At 35.0% G+C, this 19,581-nt stretch overlaps 3 protein-coding genes across 8 annotated transcripts in view; all 3 read right to left on the reverse strand.

The window, feature by feature from the left end:
• Positions 1-1,687: 1,687 nt before the first annotated feature.
• LOC128550442 (uncharacterized) lies at positions 1,688-2,546 on the reverse strand. Its single transcript, XM_053529508.1, has 2 exons — positions 2,287-2,546; positions 1,688-2,068 (listed from the first exon to the last, which is right to left on the reverse strand). The coding sequence occupies exons 1-2, from the start codon at positions 2,416-2,418 to the stop codon at positions 1,727-1,729; spliced, it is 474 nt and encodes a 157-aa protein (XP_053385483.1). The 5' UTR covers positions 2,419-2,546; the 3' UTR covers positions 1,688-1,726.
• Positions 2,547-3,040: 494 nt separating this feature from the next.
• On the reverse strand, positions 3,041-5,049 carry LOC123538782 (uncharacterized). The gene is made up of 3 exons (XM_053529432.1): positions 4,946-5,049; positions 4,156-4,412; positions 3,041-3,162 (listed from the first exon to the last, which is right to left on the reverse strand). The coding sequence occupies exons 1-3, from the start codon at positions 4,966-4,968 to the stop codon at positions 3,065-3,067; spliced, it is 378 nt and encodes a 125-aa protein (XP_053385407.1). The 5' UTR covers positions 4,969-5,049; the 3' UTR covers positions 3,041-3,064.
• A 3,300-nt stretch (positions 5,050-8,349) lies between these two features.
• Positions 8,350-19,581, reverse strand: part of LOC123537852 (mannose-1-phosphate guanyltransferase alpha-B-like) — a 32,412-nt gene continuing 21,180 nt past the window's right edge. For 3 of the 6 annotated variants that reach the window (XM_053529657.1, XM_053529656.1, XM_053529655.1), the window contains 6 exons: positions 18,471-18,491; positions 15,481-15,612; positions 14,535-14,679; positions 13,316-13,408; positions 12,787-12,958; positions 8,350-12,277 (listed from right to left, as the gene is read on the reverse strand). In XM_053529657.1, coding sequence (XP_053385632.1) covers positions 12,177-12,277; positions 12,787-12,958; positions 13,316-13,408; positions 14,535-14,679; positions 15,481-15,612; positions 18,471-18,491 — 664 coding nt within the window. In that variant the 3' untranslated portion in view covers positions 8,350-12,176. The remainder of the gene's footprint in view (positions 12,278-12,786; positions 12,959-13,315; positions 13,409-14,534; positions 14,680-15,480; positions 15,613-18,470; positions 18,492-19,581) is intronic. The other 3 variants (XM_045321724.2, XM_053529659.1, XM_053529658.1) reach the window with 1 other exon arrangement.

Consider the following 19,581-nt stretch of genomic DNA (forward strand, 5'->3'; position numbering starts at 1 on the left):
CTAGTTATTGAGAATGTGTTTCGCAGTCAGGCAGTACATGTTCCGAAGATTCATTTTCACTTTCATCAAGGTAATCAAATGGTAGATTCGGAAGTAAGTTAAATAAAAAAGACAGGGAATTATTAAACTGTGTGAGATATTTTCAAGTTTTTAAAAGTCTAAACTTTTATTTCTTTAATTAAGCTTATTTAGTTTTCTAAGTTAAAAAGAAAAGACATAATACTTTGCACTGCAAAACAACGGTGAAATATTTTTGTTCGGAACAAACGGTTGCTGCAGTTTGTTCGGAACAAAACGGTTGCTGCAAAGGATGTGGCTTCATGTAGGGAGAAAGAATTGTTTAAGTAAATTTTTAAGTAATTTTGAAGATCGGCATCAACTCTCCACGCCTAAACAATGCCGTTGAAGTGTCTATGATAGGTGGGAGAAACAAGTTCTGAAATGCAACCAAGCAAGCGTCCCGAAAAAACAAGTGCACATTATGGCGAAATAATTTTGTATAAAACGTAAATTTTGCTTAGGTATACAAGGAAAGTTTTATGGTCGATTTTTTTTTATCTTTTTATTTCCCTTTTTATATCAAGACCTTTAACTTTCCTTGTATTAAAATATCACAGAAATTTATGGCAGAACGCGAAACCTTCGAATAATTGAAATTAATTTTGAATCTGCAAGTATAGGTTCAAGTCAGCGTTTTTTTTTTTATTTTTCGTCTTTTGTATTTTTATATACTTTTTCATCTTTTATATATATATATATATATATATATATATATATATATATATATATATATATATATATATATATATATATATATATATAAATTTGTATTTTTTCTCTTATTTTTTCATGACAAACCTATACTTGCTTATAACTATGTATAAAGTGAAGGATACTTTTAAGATGGTAAACATTTCCTAAAAAATATTTATTTAATATTTTGAACAGTTACAAAAAAAAAAAAAAAACAAGACACAGAAGATTTTGTACCGATTTCTTTGAATGTTTTGTAAGCCATTATCTGTATTCAATTTGTTTCCCTCTTTATACCATAGTCTGCTTGGTCGCATTGTCTTTTATATAGAACGAAATCGCAACAGGGCGAAATGTCCAAAATTAGCCACCGTATCTACACTTCTGGCAATATTGTGAAGAAAATAAAGTTGATGAATATAAAATCCTGAATGCATCCAACTTTACTTCAAGGAACTTGGAAGAAAAGAAGTGCATCCTGGATGTATCCATACATTTTCTATCACCTTTTAGATCAGGCTGTACTGAATGCGAAAAAAAAAATGCGATAAAATAGGAGAAAAGTAGTCATTTATTTTCAGTCAGGGAAAATTAATCTAACAACCTGAACGCAGTCAACTTTACTTCAAGGAACTTGGAAGTAAAGAGCGCGTCCTGGATGCATATATAACTGCGCACCTTTTGTTCTTTCTTTGATAAAACAGACTGCACAGTTCGTATATATATAATCCACCTTTTGGATCTTTGTGAAAATTTGAAGAAAGAAAACATACCCTTGATTTAACATAGCAAGCTGGTTATCTGTGCCTGATTGCGAAAACTATTATAAAATTTTCATTGATATTATCTTTTTTTCACGATACTGTTCATGTTTTTAGCATAGATCAATAAAATAAATTATTTTTTTAGATATTGGATAATAAGAGAAAAAAACGAGAAATAAGTATGAGCATGCATGACCATTGGTAAGGAATTAAACTGCCATCCGCCTAGACACTCCAGATGAGCTTCTAGATCTTGCGGACACTAGTTGGCAGGCGTTTTTCGTAGTATAACTTCCGGTATACATTGCGTGCATTCTGCCAACTTCTTCTTCGTGCTTCTCGATGACGTCAATGGCCTCGTTCTTATTGTAAGGCTTCATCAGTTCGGCGCTTGCGTTGATGTAATCTCGGCTGATCTTTTTCATGAAGTCGGTATTTCGGACTATGGCGTCGTGTTTCTTGATGACGTCAACAGCATTGTTGTCTGGCAAAGATGGGCCTGTTATCTCATATTCTTGGATCTTTGGCAACTTTTGGATGCAAAAATTTACCTAAGAATTTACCGAAACATTACGTTCAAGCAACAAATTTGACATATAACTTAACACATACCTCAAACACAACTGTGAAAGTATACATGTTGTCGCAGCTCTAATAATTAACTGAAAGGTATTAATAAAACAAACAAGAAAGACTTAAGCCTTAGATTAAAACCGTTTGCTTACATAACAGTGTTTAAGCATCATAGCAAATCAAAATCAATATTTACCTCTGCCGTGTTTCTTCCGATGGCTGGAAGAGTGTCCTTGTTCCCATTGAACATCGACCTGTTTCTTGATAGTTCCGCCATCATTCTCTCCGTTGCTAGTTTTTCTTGCTCTTTCTTTCTTGCCTCTTCCATCTTTTTGGCTTCTCTTTCTTTCTTTTCCTTTCTTTTTCTTCTCTTTTCGGCTTTTACATCATGACTACAGGAGTAGGAGGGCGGTTGTCAACCGACTGGGAGGAGCAGGGGCTAATGGGCTCGGGCACCAACCAATCCCTCGGGATTCTGCAGAGGTTATAACACGAAATAAACATGCGCTAACGCTATTCTAGCATAAAACGCGTAAAAACTGTTAAATGGATACAATGTCACTCAACGTCATTAAATTTCCACGAAATGCGCGGGAATGTCTGAGTATTTTTTTTACGTTGACGTCATTTCGTTTTGAAGTATCCGTTCTGGGGCCGAGTGACGTTTACGCTTTGCCACGGAACGCGCATATATGAAAAGGTGTTATAACATTACGCGAGCGCGAGAATCTCTCTGTTAACACACGTTTTTTCTCATGTTAAAACACCCCCAAAAAGTGACAAGAACAGCAGTTTATGCTAGAATGTACATTTCAGTCGAAACTGCCACGGAGTAGTTGAGCACCAACTTTTTAACTATATTTGGATCATACTGTTATGTGAATTTATGTGGCTGGTTATCATAAAATTTGGCCAGTGATAGAAGTATATGAATAAGATACAAAAAGGAATATCGCTTTAAATGTAATAGGCATTTACCTATTTGCATACTTGTATAACATTTCCAATTTAGCTCTTGTTTCTTTGTCCTCCAGCTCAAGTGCTGTATATGTGTGTCCAGACTCTGCGGTGGCTAAAATATAAACCACGTAAAACTCATGAAAAATATAGAAATGTCTGATCCTTTATTGATATATAATTGCCGTCGTGGCAGAAATATAGCGATATTTGTTTTCCATCAATATAGGAAGGTTTTTGTTCTGCCTTTGTTTTCAAAGAATGTAAGAATCACGTGCAAACGGAATGAAATGCGTTTGAAAATCATATATCATGAAAAGAAATCATTTCTTTTTAATTCAAACCGAACATACAATCGGATACCACGATGTGAATTTACTCCAGTGTTAAGTACTACAGTTTACTTTACTGATACTCATAGATAATATGTAGAAAAAAAAATTACAAATAGAAATCAAATATCAGTAATATGCTGTATATTCTCTGTGCCTTTACTACTTTGGCTGGTACATAAATAGTTCCTTGTTTCAGAGGTGTCGAGGTTGAACACAATGTTTGTAGAATGTCAGATTTTCAGACTTTTACTCCAATAAAGATATCCATTTTTCTTTTTTTTTTCTTTCTCTTTAGTAGCGATATAGTTCTTTATATGAATATCAGTCTCCAAAAATCTGATATTTTAGAAAAGGTCGAAGAAGCCTTAGTCAATTAGTGTTGTTGATGTGCAATTAAGAACTATCGGATTACGACTTTAAATATTGTGACGTCATCAATTGTGATTAAGATTTGGTTTAAAAATGTCAAAATATTTCCTTTTTACAAATTTCATGGTAATGGTGTTTCAGTAAGCTTATCTAAAGAACGCTATTTCATTGATATTTTTAAACCAAATCTTAATCAAAATTGTCGATGTCACAATATTTACGTTGTGTACACATGTGTACGCATAAAATGACGTTGCTTAGCAATTACGCATTTTAGGACGCCAAATTGTATTATTCGCCCTTATGACTAAATAAACGAAACCGGTTTGCATTTATTAAGTAACCCATGTTATGTTATTTATTTTTTTCTTTATGCGATCCTAGCCCTAGGTACATGTTATTACCTAATGTTGTCATTTTCTGACCACTGCCGGGCCTCTGACGTTTGATTTCTTCATCGACAGAAGTAGAAGAGTGACCAATATTGGGCCTCTGCCGTTTGGTACTTTCGTTGAGTGGCGGGCATTGCGTATGTCTGTACGATTTTTGTCTGCGTATACCACTGAGGGGATTCTGTGACATCACCATCTCGGTACTGGAAGATAAGGAGGTTCTTCCTGGTTGAATTGGGGGAAAGCTCTCTCTTGCTCTTGATAATGACCTAGAAAAAACAAACATTGCTAAATTTTATGATTTATTTTACACCCTTTCTAACTATTCGGATTTTGCAGAAACCGCATATTTCACAATAATATAGTTAAAGATATATTAAGACCCAAAGTTCATACCTACAAGATAAAATATTTTAGTGAACGATGGCCATTGGGTATCTTTAACTATGGATGCTACAAAGGTATGAAATAGAGTAAACATTATTTTGCTAGGTATTTCTAATAATATTGTGGCTGAAAACAATGAGCTCATCGCTTTTAATGCTTTTCCGGACAAAGTTTTAGTGGCATTCATAAACGATCCTCCACTTGCATCATCAGCAAAAATTAATAAATGAATTGAGCCGCACCATGAGAAAACCAACATAATGAGTTTGCAACCAGAATGGATCCAGACCAGCCTGCGTTTTTGGAGGGTCGGGGATGGGGGGAGGATGTAGGTTGTCGCGGTGATGGGCGGTTTAAATATATCATCAATTATACTTAATCATGATGAGGTAGTAAAATTAATATTTTAACTCACCTTTTGTGGACACGATGATCCATCTTGAAGTCAATTTGCTTTAATATGAACAAAAAACTTCAGGGACGCGGTATCTATCGCCCGGAGATACTGATGGCGTCCAGCTTCTTTGACGACGTCGCTTAGTAATAGGGACATGTGACTTCCGGTGCGCATCATTTCGGAACTTTTCGTAACGTTATAACTAATGTTAGCGTAATAAGACGGATAGTCACGAAGCTGTTTCGTCCATTTCCGTATTGTGTCATTTAACTTTTTTGAAGTTCGTTATGTGTTAGCACTGCCGACACTAGCTGATGGGCACGCTTATATATTGTGAGAAAGCCAATTCAAATAATAATACATTGTGAAACTCTATGCTGGTCTAACAATACGTTACAGGATATTTCTATCGGTTTAATTAATTAAATGATTGGTGGAGAAGGGGGGGGGGGGGGGGGGGGGGGGGGAAGCGAGGAGGGCGAGGCTACTGCAACAATAATTATTAACTGAGTGGGGCTAGCTTTAAAGATAAATTACTGCGTTTGACAAAATCAAACATACAGGCATGTGTATAATAGCAACACTCGAGTAACGAGTTCACTCCATAACGGGAAGAAGAAGAAAAATATCTGAGAAAACTGAGCACCTAGCCAGATTTTCATTGTGGGGTCCGAAAAGGAAACAGTCCCGAGCACCTGCTTGGGAAAATCTGGCTCTTGTCTAAGTTGAGTGATCTTTGCACAAAATGAAAATGTATATGCTATTTCTTTCCATAGCACAAGCACAGCTTGTTTGGTATTATTATTATTATTATACCAGATTTATATAGCGCCCTTTTCATGATCAATTTCACGTTCAAAGGCGCTTTACATAGTTCAAATGCAGCCACACAGGGCGCATAATTCATCCTCTACTAGTACAGACACAGAGCGATCTGACCAGAGGGACAGAGTGAGACAAAGCCCCCACGACAGAGAGATAAGAAATCAGATACAGGCTTGTCCGGCTATCTTAGCCTAGCTCGTTGCAAATAGACAGCCTGGTTCTTTAACGTGCCCAGTGTATAGCATTGATACACGCATGGATTGCCTGGGTTCCTGACCAGTACACCTCTAGTTGAGTGGGAATTACTGAAAAGCGTTTCTGAAAATTCCCCGAGTAGCTGCCGGGGATCGAACCCCCGACCTCAGGATTGGAAGGCCAGTGTGCTATACTTTTGTGTCTTTATAAATTATTTTTCTAGACAATTTGGTTAGATATGTATTTCGCAATATTTAAATCCAGCATATTTTTGTATGAAAAGAATAAAAACGCGTTTATATTCTTATAAACAATAATTGTTCAGTAATATCAAGGATGTCCTTTCCGAAAGATCGCACACGTGAACTGGCATTACTCATAAAAAACATAGACAAAATGGTGCCGTTAAAAAAAAATAAAATCTTTCAAAATTGAATACAACTTTTAAAAACTGATTTTTTCTGACGGTAAAGATCAAACTTGAATCTACACAACTGTATGATTTTTAAGTGAATTTAATAACTGTGTATGATCAACCTTGGCATATATTTCGCGGATGAAACTTACGGTGCCTTCACATTCTCGGATAAGCCCATCACTTATCCGGTTAAAACAAAGCATGTCCTTGGAATAGCCCAATGTACATATTTGAGTTAAAGTATATATAATAATATTCTCAACAGAGATTTTCAGCTTACTGCAGACCACGGACTGCGGACTTATTATAGGGGTTTTCTCCAACTGTACATAAGTTAGTTACGCATAACTGAACAGTGGCATATTTAGCATCCGGTTCTAATGCCGTAATAAGTTTAACATTACTTGTGTGATTATAGTCTGTGTCTGGATATACAATGATGATAAAAATATATACAGGTGCGTAGTAGTTTGGGGTGGAGGGGTTGGGGGTTCCAGACCCAAAGTGTCTGTGAATTAAACTTTAAAATCAATAGACGTAGACCACAGTCATGACGTTCGAAGGTCCTATAAAGGGTCCATCTACTAACTAAACAATCACCCTTTCAATCTTGGTTGTGGACCCGAACGGTCTCCACCAGTGGCGCAGAATTGCCCTTGACCTTTGACCTACTGATCAAATGAAGAACTGATTGTAAAACGCATGTGCAATCATGACGGTCTGTCTGTGGTAACTAGGCGAGTCATTTTCTGTATTAAGTACATGTATAATACTGTGACCTTGACCTAATGTCCACCACCTTAAAAAGCAATCTAATTCGAAATGTCAGTCATATACCATGCCAAAACGGGTGATGGTCATACGCCCATTTCAAACCTCAGTCACTTTATCATCGACCTTTGACCCCGTAACCCCCTACAAGATATGGGTCATCTATAAACCATAGATGCTTGAAGGCTATTGACTCTAAAAGTATTCAGAAATTGATCTGAAACCAATTTAGTGTCATGTCCACAGTGACTAGGACCTTCGGCTACTGGTCATAAGAACAAAAGGGGTTATCTACTGATCATTGGCAATCAGCTACAAAATTTCGCAGTCTTAGGTCAAATTATTCCCGTTATTGGTCGGAAACTGTTTCAGTCTTGATGCCACTGTGATGTTTACCTTTAACTTAAAAAGACCTCTGAAGCAATAGGGTTCATCTACTGACAATGGACAATCATCCTTTGACGTCTGAGCACCCAGTGTGGCTAAACTACGTCATCGGTCACTGTTGCCCGAATTATTTGGATAGTTGTCAGTTTCAACATCATTGTGACCTTGCCCTTTGACGTACCTGACACAACGTACGTATGAACTTTAAGTAGCGATGGAAAAGCGTTCTCCAATTGTTGACAGGAAACAGAAGTTTCTATCGACAGACAGATGGATCAAAACAATATACTGGTGGGGGGGGGGGGGGGGGGGGGCATGAAAATAATAGCTAATCTGCTATACTCATAGTATTTCATGATACTTGAATGCTATACATAAAAGTATTCTCTAACATTTAATGGAAGTCAGCTGACCATATCACATCAGTGGTGGTAGGTTCAAGTGTTCTCTGCTTACTGATCAGAAAACTTTTTCAGTCAAAACAGTTTTGAAATTTCAAATTTGTCCAACTGATGCCTACTGCACGGTAAATCCTGCTACGAAATGCAAAACCCATAGACCCCAAGTGTTCCCCACTTACTAATGGAAATCTGGTTCGTCAACTGACCAGTAAAACAAAACACACCCATTTATTTGTGTGTGCGCGCACGTGTGTGAGGTACAACTTGTGTCATAATTGTCACTTTCATTTCAGTCTGATATTGGAACCATCTCATATGTAACTAGAATAATGCATTAAGACTACTGTGTGTGTAATTCATATAGACTAGTGATTTACCTTTCATAGAACTCCCTTTCCAAAAAACAACAACAATAAAACACTAAATAACAACATGGATCATTTATTATGCCCACTTAAAAAGGTACACATGAAACATACATTAGTAAATCCATATTTCATCCCAGCTGTACATTAATAGAATTATAAATAAAAAAACAATAAAATAAATAAAACATGGAAAGTACGATAAATATATAAAATAACATTTTTTTTCTTTCTAGATGTAGAAAAATCGTTCATCGGATTAAATAAATAGAAATGTGAATTTGTTTAAAGAAATTGCTTCAACCACATTTGTCTAACAATTAAGCTTGGAAATTGCACACAAGAAATGCTATATATCTATAAAATATCAAACAATAAAAAGGTACTCTTGTACTCAGAAGATAAAACAAGAGGGCCAAGATGGCCCTAGGTCGCTCACCTAAGAAACACTCCATAACAGTGTAAAACAGGTTTGACCTAGTGATTTCATGGAAACAAATATTCTGACCAATTTTCATTAAGATTGGACCAAAAAATTGGTCTCTTGCGATAAAACAAGCATTTTCTTAGATATGACCTAGTTTTTGACCCTAGATGACCCATGTTCAAACTCGACCTAGATTTTATCAAGGCAATCATTCTGACCAAAATTCATGAAGATCAACTGAAAAATACAGCCTCTATCACATACAGAAGTTTTTTCTTTGATTTGACCAAGTGACCTAGTTTTTGACCTCAGATGACCCATATTCAAATTCGACCTAGATTTCATTAAGGCAATCAACCTGATCAAATTTCATAAAAATCAATTGAAAAAAACAGTCTCTATCGCATACACAAGATTTTTCTTTAATTTGACCTAGTGACCTAGTTTTTGACCTCAGATAACCCATATTCAAAATCGACCTAGATTTCATCAAAGCAATCACTCTGACCAAATTTCATGAAGATCAATTGAAAAATACATCCTCTATTGCATACACAATGTTTTTCTTCGATTTGACCTAGTGACCTAGTTTTTGACCCCAGATGACCCATTTTCGAATTCGGCCTAGATTTTATCAAGGTAATCATTCTGGCTAAATTTCATGAAGATCAGTTGAAAAATACAGCCTCTATTGCATACACAAAGTTTTTCTTTGATTTGACCTAGTGACCTAATTTTTGACCCCAGATGACCCATTTTCGAACTTGGTCTAAATTTCATCAAGGTAATCATTCTGACCAAAATTCATGAAGATCAATTGAAAAATACAGCCTCTATCGCATACACAAGGTTTTTACGTGATATGACCTAGTGACCTAGTTTTTGACCCCAGATGACCCATTTTCGAACTCGGCCTAGATTTTATCAAGGATATCATTCTGACCAAAATTCATGAAGATCAATTGAAAAATACCGCCTCTATCGCATACACAAGGTTTTTCTTTGATTTGACCTAGTGACCTAGTTTTTGACCCGAGATGACCCATTTTCGAACTCGGCCTTTATTTCATCAAGGCAATCATTCTGACCAAAATTCATGAAGAGCAATTGAAAAATACAGCCTCTATCGCATACACAAGGTTTTTCTTTGATTTGACCTAGTGACCTAGTTTTTGACCCGAGATGACCCATTTTCGAACTCGGCCTAGATTTCATCAAGGTTATCATTCTGACCAATATTCATTAAGAAGAATTGAAAATACAGCCTCTATCGCATACACAAGGTTTTTCTTTGAGTTGACCTAGTGACCTAGTTTTTGACCCGAGATGACCCATTTTCGAACTTGGATTAGATTTCATCAAGGTTATCATTCTGACCCATATTCATGAAGATTAATTGAAAAATACCGCCTCTATCGCATACACAAGGTTTTTCTTTGATTTGACCTTGTGACCTAGTTTTTGAACCGAGATGACCCATTTTCAAACTCGGCCTAGATTTCATCAAGGTTATCATTCTGACCAATATTCATGAAGATTAAATGAAAAATACCGCCTCTATCGCATACACAAGGTTTTTCTTTGATTTGACCTAGTGACCTAGTTTTTGACCCGAGATGACCCATTTTCGAACTCGGCCTAAATTTCATCAAAGTTATCATTCTGACCAATATTCATGAAGATTAAATGAAAAATACAGCCTCTATCGCATACACAAGGTTTTTCTTTGATTTGACCTAGTGACCTAGTTTTTGACCCGAAATGACCCATTTTCGAACTCAGCCTAGATTTCATCAAGATTATCATTCTGACCAATATTCATGAAGATTAATTGAAAAATACAGCCTCTATCGCATACACAAGCTAAATGTTGACAGACGACGGACGACAGACACCAGACGCCGGACATCGAGCGATCAGAAAAACTCACCTGAGCATTGCTCAGGTGAGCTAAAAACAGTAAGCACTCAAATTATAGCCATCTTTGCAAATTGAAATCTCGAAATTTCAGGTTCCCCCCCCCCCCCCACCCCAAATCAACAAAGAAGTCACTGAAATTAATGGCAGGCTAAACTGTACCTTAGGAAAAGTTAAACCTTATTGCCATCATATTATACAATCTTCCTTTAGATCTAAGCTTAGAAATATCACATGTTTAATACAGAGTTAAAACTACTGTATAACAATAAATTACAAAATGCAAATAAAAATGGGCGTTATTTTTCAATTTTCCCCCCTAAAAATTAACACGCACCTAGCTTAAAAACTTCTTGGGAGTTATAATTTCAATTTTATGAAGCAATACCATTTTAGGAAAATTTTGGCACACTGCAGGCATGACTAAAATAAGGGCAGTCTTATATCGGTTTGTAATCTTCACCATTTAAATAAATAAGCAGAAAAAAAGTACTAAACTGATCCAAACTGCTAACCTAGAATACACGTAAGAATGCAGGTTACACGTCTAATCATGGTTAATTTTGGTATTTTGTTTCATCTAGGTAGGGATACTAACCACGTAAAATATATTCCTTTGAGAGTCTGTATCGTGAATATTTCCTACACAAAGAAGTCCCCCATCCTCCAAAAACGATCAGATGTCCTACCTAATGTAAAAGTAAACCTTTAACACAGTGATTACAAGCTTTACTGATGTTTACATGGTAACAGTGCATTGTTGATGATATACAGTCATATATATATATATTATATATATATATATATAGATATACTTCAATCCTCAAACTCGGACCTCTTGAATACCTCCCTTCGCTCAAACCTGGAATTCTCAAACTGTACCTCCAGCTCTTACGATGAAATTTTAATGTAACCGCTTCTGCTCGAACAACAAAACTGTTTGTTAACTTTGGGTTTAGTGCTGTTTCTAAACAGTATTTAATGTTTTATGTAATGGCGGGCAGTTAACATAACTGGTTGGCTCAAACTACCAATGACTAAAGAACAAATTTCCACTGGCCCTGCGAGTTTGACTAAACAAAGTTGGACTGTAGATTTCCATTCCATTTTTCAACTGTATTTAAGTTGTATAATGGCAATCAATAATACTAATCGGTTTTCCTGAATTTTGTGCGCATGTACTGACAATTTCTCCACAAGTAGCTGACAATTTCTCCACATGCTGACAATTTCTCAACATGAATATGAAGTGAACAGAAATCCTTAAAACAGTCTCTACTGAACCAATGTTTTTTGAAAAAAAAATATTCTTAAAGCATTTTCAAAAAAAAATACTTTACCAGTAAAGTGATTTTGTTAAGTTTTTATCTTTAAAACTTATAAATTGAATATAAAAACAATTTTCATACTAAATTTTGCCATTCAGCTAGGCTTATGTCTGACTTGAAAATGTTTTGGAGTTAATTCTGTTTTAACTTCATATGTCACACAGTGTATGAATTTATAATCTTCCTCATAAAATAATCCTAAACTAGTTTATTTTCTACAGAATAATTTGATTTTTATAACAGCCGCTGAGTTCTTTATTAGGAAGTACAATGGAGTTGAGGATGATCACTTCAGATGGTACCTGAACATCAGATCCTGTAATACATAAAAACATGATGGTCTATCTTGGACTGTAAAAGTCATGTATTTCATAGATTTTGCATAAATTCGTAAGATTATAGATGATTCTACACAAATTCATAGGATTAGTTTTTTATGCACAAATTCAAGCAATTAGGTTTTTATGCTCAAATTCAAATTCATATGATTAGGTTTTGATGCCTTAATATGTGGTATTTATGCACAAATTCATAATATTAGTTTTTTTATGCAAAAATTCGTAAGATTAGGTTTTTATGCCCTTATATGTGGTATTTATGCACAAATTCATAATATTAGTTTCTTTATGCAAAAATTCGTAAGATTAGGTTTTTATGCCCTTATATGTGGTATTTATGTACAAATTCATAATATTTGTTTTTTATGCATAAATTCATAAGATTAGTTTATTTTACACAATAATGAAATATGGAAATTCTGCATAAACTTCTCAGATGAGGGAACTTTACACAAATGGATAATTAAATTACAAATAGGTGACCTACCTATAACTGTAATGGAAGGGTTCAGTTTGCCATCATTTGTAAATGTTTGGGTAGTTTCTATTTTAGCGAAAGGTTTGTTCGGGTTCGGATCATTTGGAGTGCCTTCTATCCGAGTCCAGACACCAATCTGAGAATTCCAACCAATAATACTGTCCAACACACAGCAATGATCCTGAAAATATTTTAATCACTTCATTGGTTAATTCCGTTCTAAAAAACATGCACTGACTTGTGTAGATTTAAAACAGATAATTATAGTTGTACTTTTATTCCTTGATTTCTCAGGTAATTTTTAATTTCAAAACAATTTAACCACTGTAAATTTCAGGCATTTTTGCGCAGGAAAGTTTGACAAAGTGCAATTTTGACAGCATCTGTTGCTCTCAATATGAAATGTTTAAAATGCTGTAGTAACCATAAAAAACATAATTATGCATACTGGGAAAATTTAAATAAGAAACCTGTTACATTCAGATGTTGAGCTTTTTTAACCTCAAAAATAATGGTAAATACAAAAATACAAATTTACCTGTAAAACTGCTCCTTCTAGAATCACAGAGTCTCGTACTCTAACCCCTTCTCCCAACACACAATTTTTCCCTATAGTTACATTTGGACCCAACTGAAAAATACAACATTGTTATCATTTTTGTCGAGCCTGCTTGTGGTGAGCTCGATATAGTCACCACTTTCGGTGTATGTGCGTGCGTCCGTCTGGTTTTGTCCGGACCGTAACACTGACATGCATGGACCAATCTTGTTTATATCTGGCAAGAATGTGAACCTCAATGAAAAGGCGCATCGTGCGCAAACCCCATATTCCTATCTCAAAAGTCAAGGTCACACTTGGAGGTCAAAGGTCAAACTGAAATTTGTCCGGATCATTTCTTCTTAATGCATGGTGGGATTTTGATGTAACATGGCACAAATGTTCATCATTATGAAACAGACTGTCATGTGCAAGAACCAAGTCCGTAGGTCCAAGGTCATACTTGACAGCTGGTGGGCTTGACATTCTGCCCATGGGCATACTTGTTCCAAAAAAAAATCACAAATTTTTCTACCATATATTCCGTTATTAACTTCCCCGTAAGGTGTTACTTTTGGCAAAAGGTGGGGTGGGGTGCACTTATTAAAACCTTAAAACCCCCCAGATATTTTTACATTTTTTAGTAAATATGACCTACAAATGCATCTTATGGCCTAAAACAAGAGCTGTCACTAATGGTGACAAATGCCCCCGCAGCGCCTTGACCTTTGACCTGGTGACCCCAATGTCAGTAGGGGTCGTGTACTCAATAAGTACTATCAGCATGTGAAGTTTGAAGGTCCTGGGTGCAGTGGTTCGCGAGTAAAGTGCCTTCATGCAAAAAGTTAACGTTGTGACGAATGAACGAACAAACTAACAGACAGTTGAAAACTAATATGCCTGCTTTTGGGGGCATAAAAACAATAAATCTGAAAACAATTAATACATATTTTTGGAAAATAAGTAGGTGATTTCTTAATTAAGGACAGGGCATTAATTGGAGAAAATACAGTGTGTCTTTAACACTGAAATAAATCTGCAAAAACAGATCACATATTCAAAAGAATTTCAGGTGTCATCTTCTGCTAAAAATAGGGTGTCAAATCTGTCACAATTAATTACTTCTCATAACAAAAATCTAGATGAAGATCATCTCTTGGAAATCAATTATTATAAACAGCACTCATTGCCGCTATGTATAACAGATAATTTTACAAACCACAGCAGTTTCGTGGACTTGAGCAGACGGATGAATGAACACGTCACCCCGTATCTGGGGCTTCCCAACACTATTTTTTGCCAGACGTTCCGGGTGAGACTTGTGATACAGGTCTAAGTAATGTCTGTTAGCATAGATTGCAGCCCTGAAAAAAAATGGATGAAGGATTCAACTTTTTTCTTGAGCAGTATGTGTCTGTACTAAAATAATCATGATTTTGTTCTATTACTAAAAATATCACTCTTAAATAGTATAAATGTTGACTTTTCATAATAAGTACTTCAGTGGAAGGAGGTGTGGCAACAGAGGAAGGGTTACAAAGTGTTAAATTCACATTAAAAAAAAGGCTCTTAGTGCCAAAGGTACATTTTATGATTTTCTACAACATGAAAAATTTACTTGCCTAACAACATCTACCAATTAAATAGTATTTATTTAGTTCAAAACTGTTACAATGAAAAATTATTTGTTGAGGACTGTTTTTCCTGGACTTTTTGCTTGTGGCAATCATCAAAATAAAACTTCAACATATCAATGAAACTACCTTTTTATGTATTACTTAACCTTAACCCTGCTAAATTTCTAAAATGGACTGGTCTATCATATAGTTTGGGCAGTACCACTTATTATTCAAAGGGGTGTTCGCTGAAAATTTACTGACTGAATAACGAACAGTGCAGATCATGATCAGCCTGCATGGAGGTGCAAGGCGGTCTTGGTCTGCACTAGTTGCAAAGGCAAAACTACTTGCCACCAGCAGGCTAAAGGTTAAATTAGAAATCCTTGCTTTCAAGTCCCCATGAAATAGTCATTTTAGCTTAAATCATGCCATTTTACGTAATTTCATAATTTCTCAATTTGTTGTCCAACGCATTGCTTAAATTTGATCAAAACTGAATTGGCACTTCCTATGACTAAAATACTGATGAAGAAATGTATAACTAACCCAGCAGACTTGATTTGACTCCAGAACTTGTTAGTGTGATACACGTAAAGTTTCCCGGTGGAAGCCAGGGGTACAAATATGTCCTGTTCCATTCTAATCACTTCCTTAGCAGGGGCAGTTGTGTAATCACAGCTGTAAAATATAGCAAAATCATAAAGAACACAATATATTTTTGTCTGAATGATTTCTTGTGCTTTGTAAAGTATGTAGTGAGCATCAATTTAACTGTACAGACCTGTTCTCAGCAAGTTACGGACAAAATTCCCACAGGAATTAGTGTTTTCATTCCCACATGAACTGGTGCTTTTAATTCCACATGAACTAGTGTTTACTCTACTTCTTCAGCTAATCACAGGCAAGATATTTTCAAAAAATTTTCAGTGTTTATTCATGTAGAGTGTACAAACTGTACAAATCCATGAACAGTTTTTAGAGTCTGACCTGGACACAGCTGCATTGAAAAAGTAGGAAAAACATTTAAGCTGGATAGAGACTATGAAGTGATATGTTAAGGTATTAAGGTAGTGTTGCACAGTCGGATCAAAATTTTTCTACAATGTAGAATTTGATTAAACTTGTGATTTTTCAAAACTTCAGAATATATACCTAGAAAATTTGGCAAATAAAAACAAGAACTCCACCAAGCAGGGCAATATATGCCTGAAGCATTGCTAACTTTTGTCTCAAAAAGTGACATAAACAACAGATTTGAGCCGCACCAAGAGAAAAGCAACATAGTGCATTTGCGACCAGCATGGATCCTGACCAGCCTGCGCGCATCCGCCACTAGGGTAATAGTAACAGCTGAAAATCTGTTTGCAAGACTTTTTCAATATTCACACAACATTCAAATTTTTTGTAAACAAAACAATCTTTCTCAAACAATCTGGAACAAACCACCAAATATCTAGGGTTAACAACAGATTTTATTTAAACTGACCAGTTTGGGCTATTTTAGCCCTTCATTATATGAAAGTAGCACTGAAAATTGCTACTGTAGTACTAAAAATGTTACATGACTTACTATTCTAAAAACAGATGTTTTACTTTCAGACATTCTTGATTACATAAGGTACTAAGACTGACAGCTTTTATTGTTAGTAACTAGTTTTGAATATTATGAAATATTTTTTCTTAAAGCCATAACACAAAGCAATTAATTCTTGTGATTAAATTTGGCATGCATGTTAAAAAATTCAACATGGTAAATTTCTCTCATCTGCTATAAAGAAGGTTAAGACAACACCTATTTCCACAAAACAACATCATTAGAACAAAATAACAACAACGACAAGTGTTGAATAAGTACAATTATTTTCTGGTAACTTTCTGGTAACTTCACCATAAAATATTCATGCTATTTGAAAAATTACTGATAAATAAAATCACTATTACCAACTGCCAGAATCATATACACGTATCATCAAGATTTTTCGACATTTCCGAAACAGGAAGAAATTTATTAATGTGCTGTACATTTGGTTTGATTATCAATGGAGCAATTATCACTAACCTCTCATTAAGAATAAAATGTACAGATCACATTGTAAATACAGTCAAACTTTGTTCACTCAAACTCGGATAATTCGAATGCCACCCTTTGCTCTAACTCATCATTTGGTCCTGGCAAAATGTTTACATAATCATAATCTATAATTTTTGATGGCTCGAAATATAATAACTCGAACAAATTTTGCTGGTCCCATAGAGTTTGAGCGAACGCAGTTCGACTGTAGTATTAAATCGAGCTACAGCATTATAACAAATGAAATAATGGACTTTTTTTTTTCTGACTGCAATAAATACTCTTATAGGTCCAACATGCTGTAAGTTTGTTAGTTGTGTTTGTATCCGATGCATTCATACATATATACATGCATAACATGTGTATATTCATCATTTTGCATTTCATACACTACTACATGCGTTGTTTATTCTGTTTATTGAATTGCCAGTTCTTTACATCCCTACCTACTTATTAAAGTGTCAGTTTTTCAATGGACACAACCATGTTATGAAATGGTTTAAGAATAACATGTATTCGGGGGACCAACCTACATGACTTTTCAGTATTGTACACACAGGAAAAATCATAAATGTAATTTCCTTGTTACTGGACGGATTTTAATAAAATGAAAAGTGAAAACAACAAGAGCTGTCTGTAACACAGCACGCTCAACTCTTCTCAGTGCTAGACTCTGAATTAGAGATTTGCCAGTAAAAACTTTATAAAACTTTAACCAAAAAATTCTATGTTAAAAAGGGGCATAACTCAAACAGAGTTATATGAATTATTTCTCCTGGTGTAGACTTTGATAGTAAATAAGTATTTTAAGTTTCTAGTCAAAAGCTTTGATAGTTTCGATGACTATTTTCACAAAAATTTGTCAAAGGTTTGAATATTCAACTCGATTAGCCGGAAGTATTAGCAAATCCATTGATTTGCATTACCTCCCTTTATGACTCTGGTCTTATGAGATCATGACTGTGCAATATTGAAAAATGTGCTATAGTTATGCATACTATCAATATAGACAGCTATTTTTAACATAAAATTAAAAGCACTATGGGACTTGAAGGTTTTCAAAACTTGTGATGTGTATGTCAGTGTGTACTATAATCAACATAGACTTGCTGATATAACAATTTTCCTAATACAAGACAATGAACTGGCTTCACATCAAAACAGTTCAAACGAGCAAACTGAACATTTGATTCACAGGGACTTGCGTCAATGACAAAGTAACTCCGATGTATGTTTCTTTTCAAACTTTCAAATTCTCCTGTTTTCTGTAAACCTCCCAATTTTTGTAACAGCCCCTTCGTTCCAAATGGTATTAGCTAATGAAGTGACTATTACTATTAAAAACTTCATTTGTATGTGCTATTAATTGTGCAACACAAATGAAAGAAAAAGAAACGTTCATCCGAGCTAGTTTTGTTCAACAAGTCCCTATGTTTTGTTTCAACAGTGCATGCCAGATATTTACCTAAAACCCGGCTCATCATAGCTGACGACAAATGCAAAATACGTAATCATTGCTTAATTATATAGCAATATTAAGTAAAATGTTTACTACTCTATTACCTCCCCTGTCTCCTGGTGCATAAATATATATTTAAAGTAATAAGGACTGTGTGGCAAATATGTTAAAATGAAGCTGTATCAATTAAAGGGCATGTAACAACGTTTTACAACAATCAGAATTTTCATTTAGATATTCAAAGAATGCAAATTGGGCATTTCTGGCAGATACTTAAGCCATATGCTCAACATACCAATGAAAGATTAGGCAGAAATGATATGCAAAAAATATAATTACAGTGAAATTCTTGATAGTCATAATGGACCCACAGCAGCTGCCATGAAATCTTAAAGTATTTTTATTCAATTAAACCATTCTTTTGTCTTCTACTGTTCTGGAAACTGGGAACCTGCCAAGGCTGCATCAAAACACACCAATTCCTTGCCAAAATACCCCAATCCCTTGCCAAAATTCCTAAATTCCTTGCAAAAAATACCCTGCCAAAATACCCCAATCCCTTGCCAAATACCATTATCCCTAGCCAAAATTACCTACATTAACAAACAACAAAATACCTCCACCCCAAAATGCAATCTGAATTATATCCCTAACAACCATTGGTATTAAACTTGCAAATGATAACTAGTGAAAAAAAACAACACAACCATGTGAACTGGCAGTGAACATGAAACACTACAATTACTTTTACTATCTTTAATACTCTATCATTATAATGAGATACGAACATGAAGCAAAACTGTTATGCAGTGGTCAAGAAAGAGATAATTTTAAGATAAATGTTAGTATAATAAACTTTCTTCTCCTAAAACTTTACAATAATGTATCATATCAAAGCGACACCTAAACAGGAAAACTTTTTAGTGTGATGACAAGACTTGTAAATGTCTTTAGCTTCTCTTTTGATCTATTGCCATTTATCCAAATGCTCCACCACATTTTAAGGATGGTTGCTGTAACGGCAGTTTTGGGTAAAAAAATTCCCAATATTAGAATTTGTTCAAACTTTGTATATGAACAAAGTGCCATGTTAGAAACAGAATTATGAAAACAAGAG

The sequence above is a fragment of the Mercenaria mercenaria genome, chromosome 18, assembly GCF_021730395.1.
Source record: "Mercenaria mercenaria strain notata chromosome 18, MADL_Memer_1, whole genome shotgun sequence".
NCBI lineage: Eukaryota > Metazoa > Mollusca > Bivalvia > Venerida > Veneridae > Mercenaria > Mercenaria mercenaria.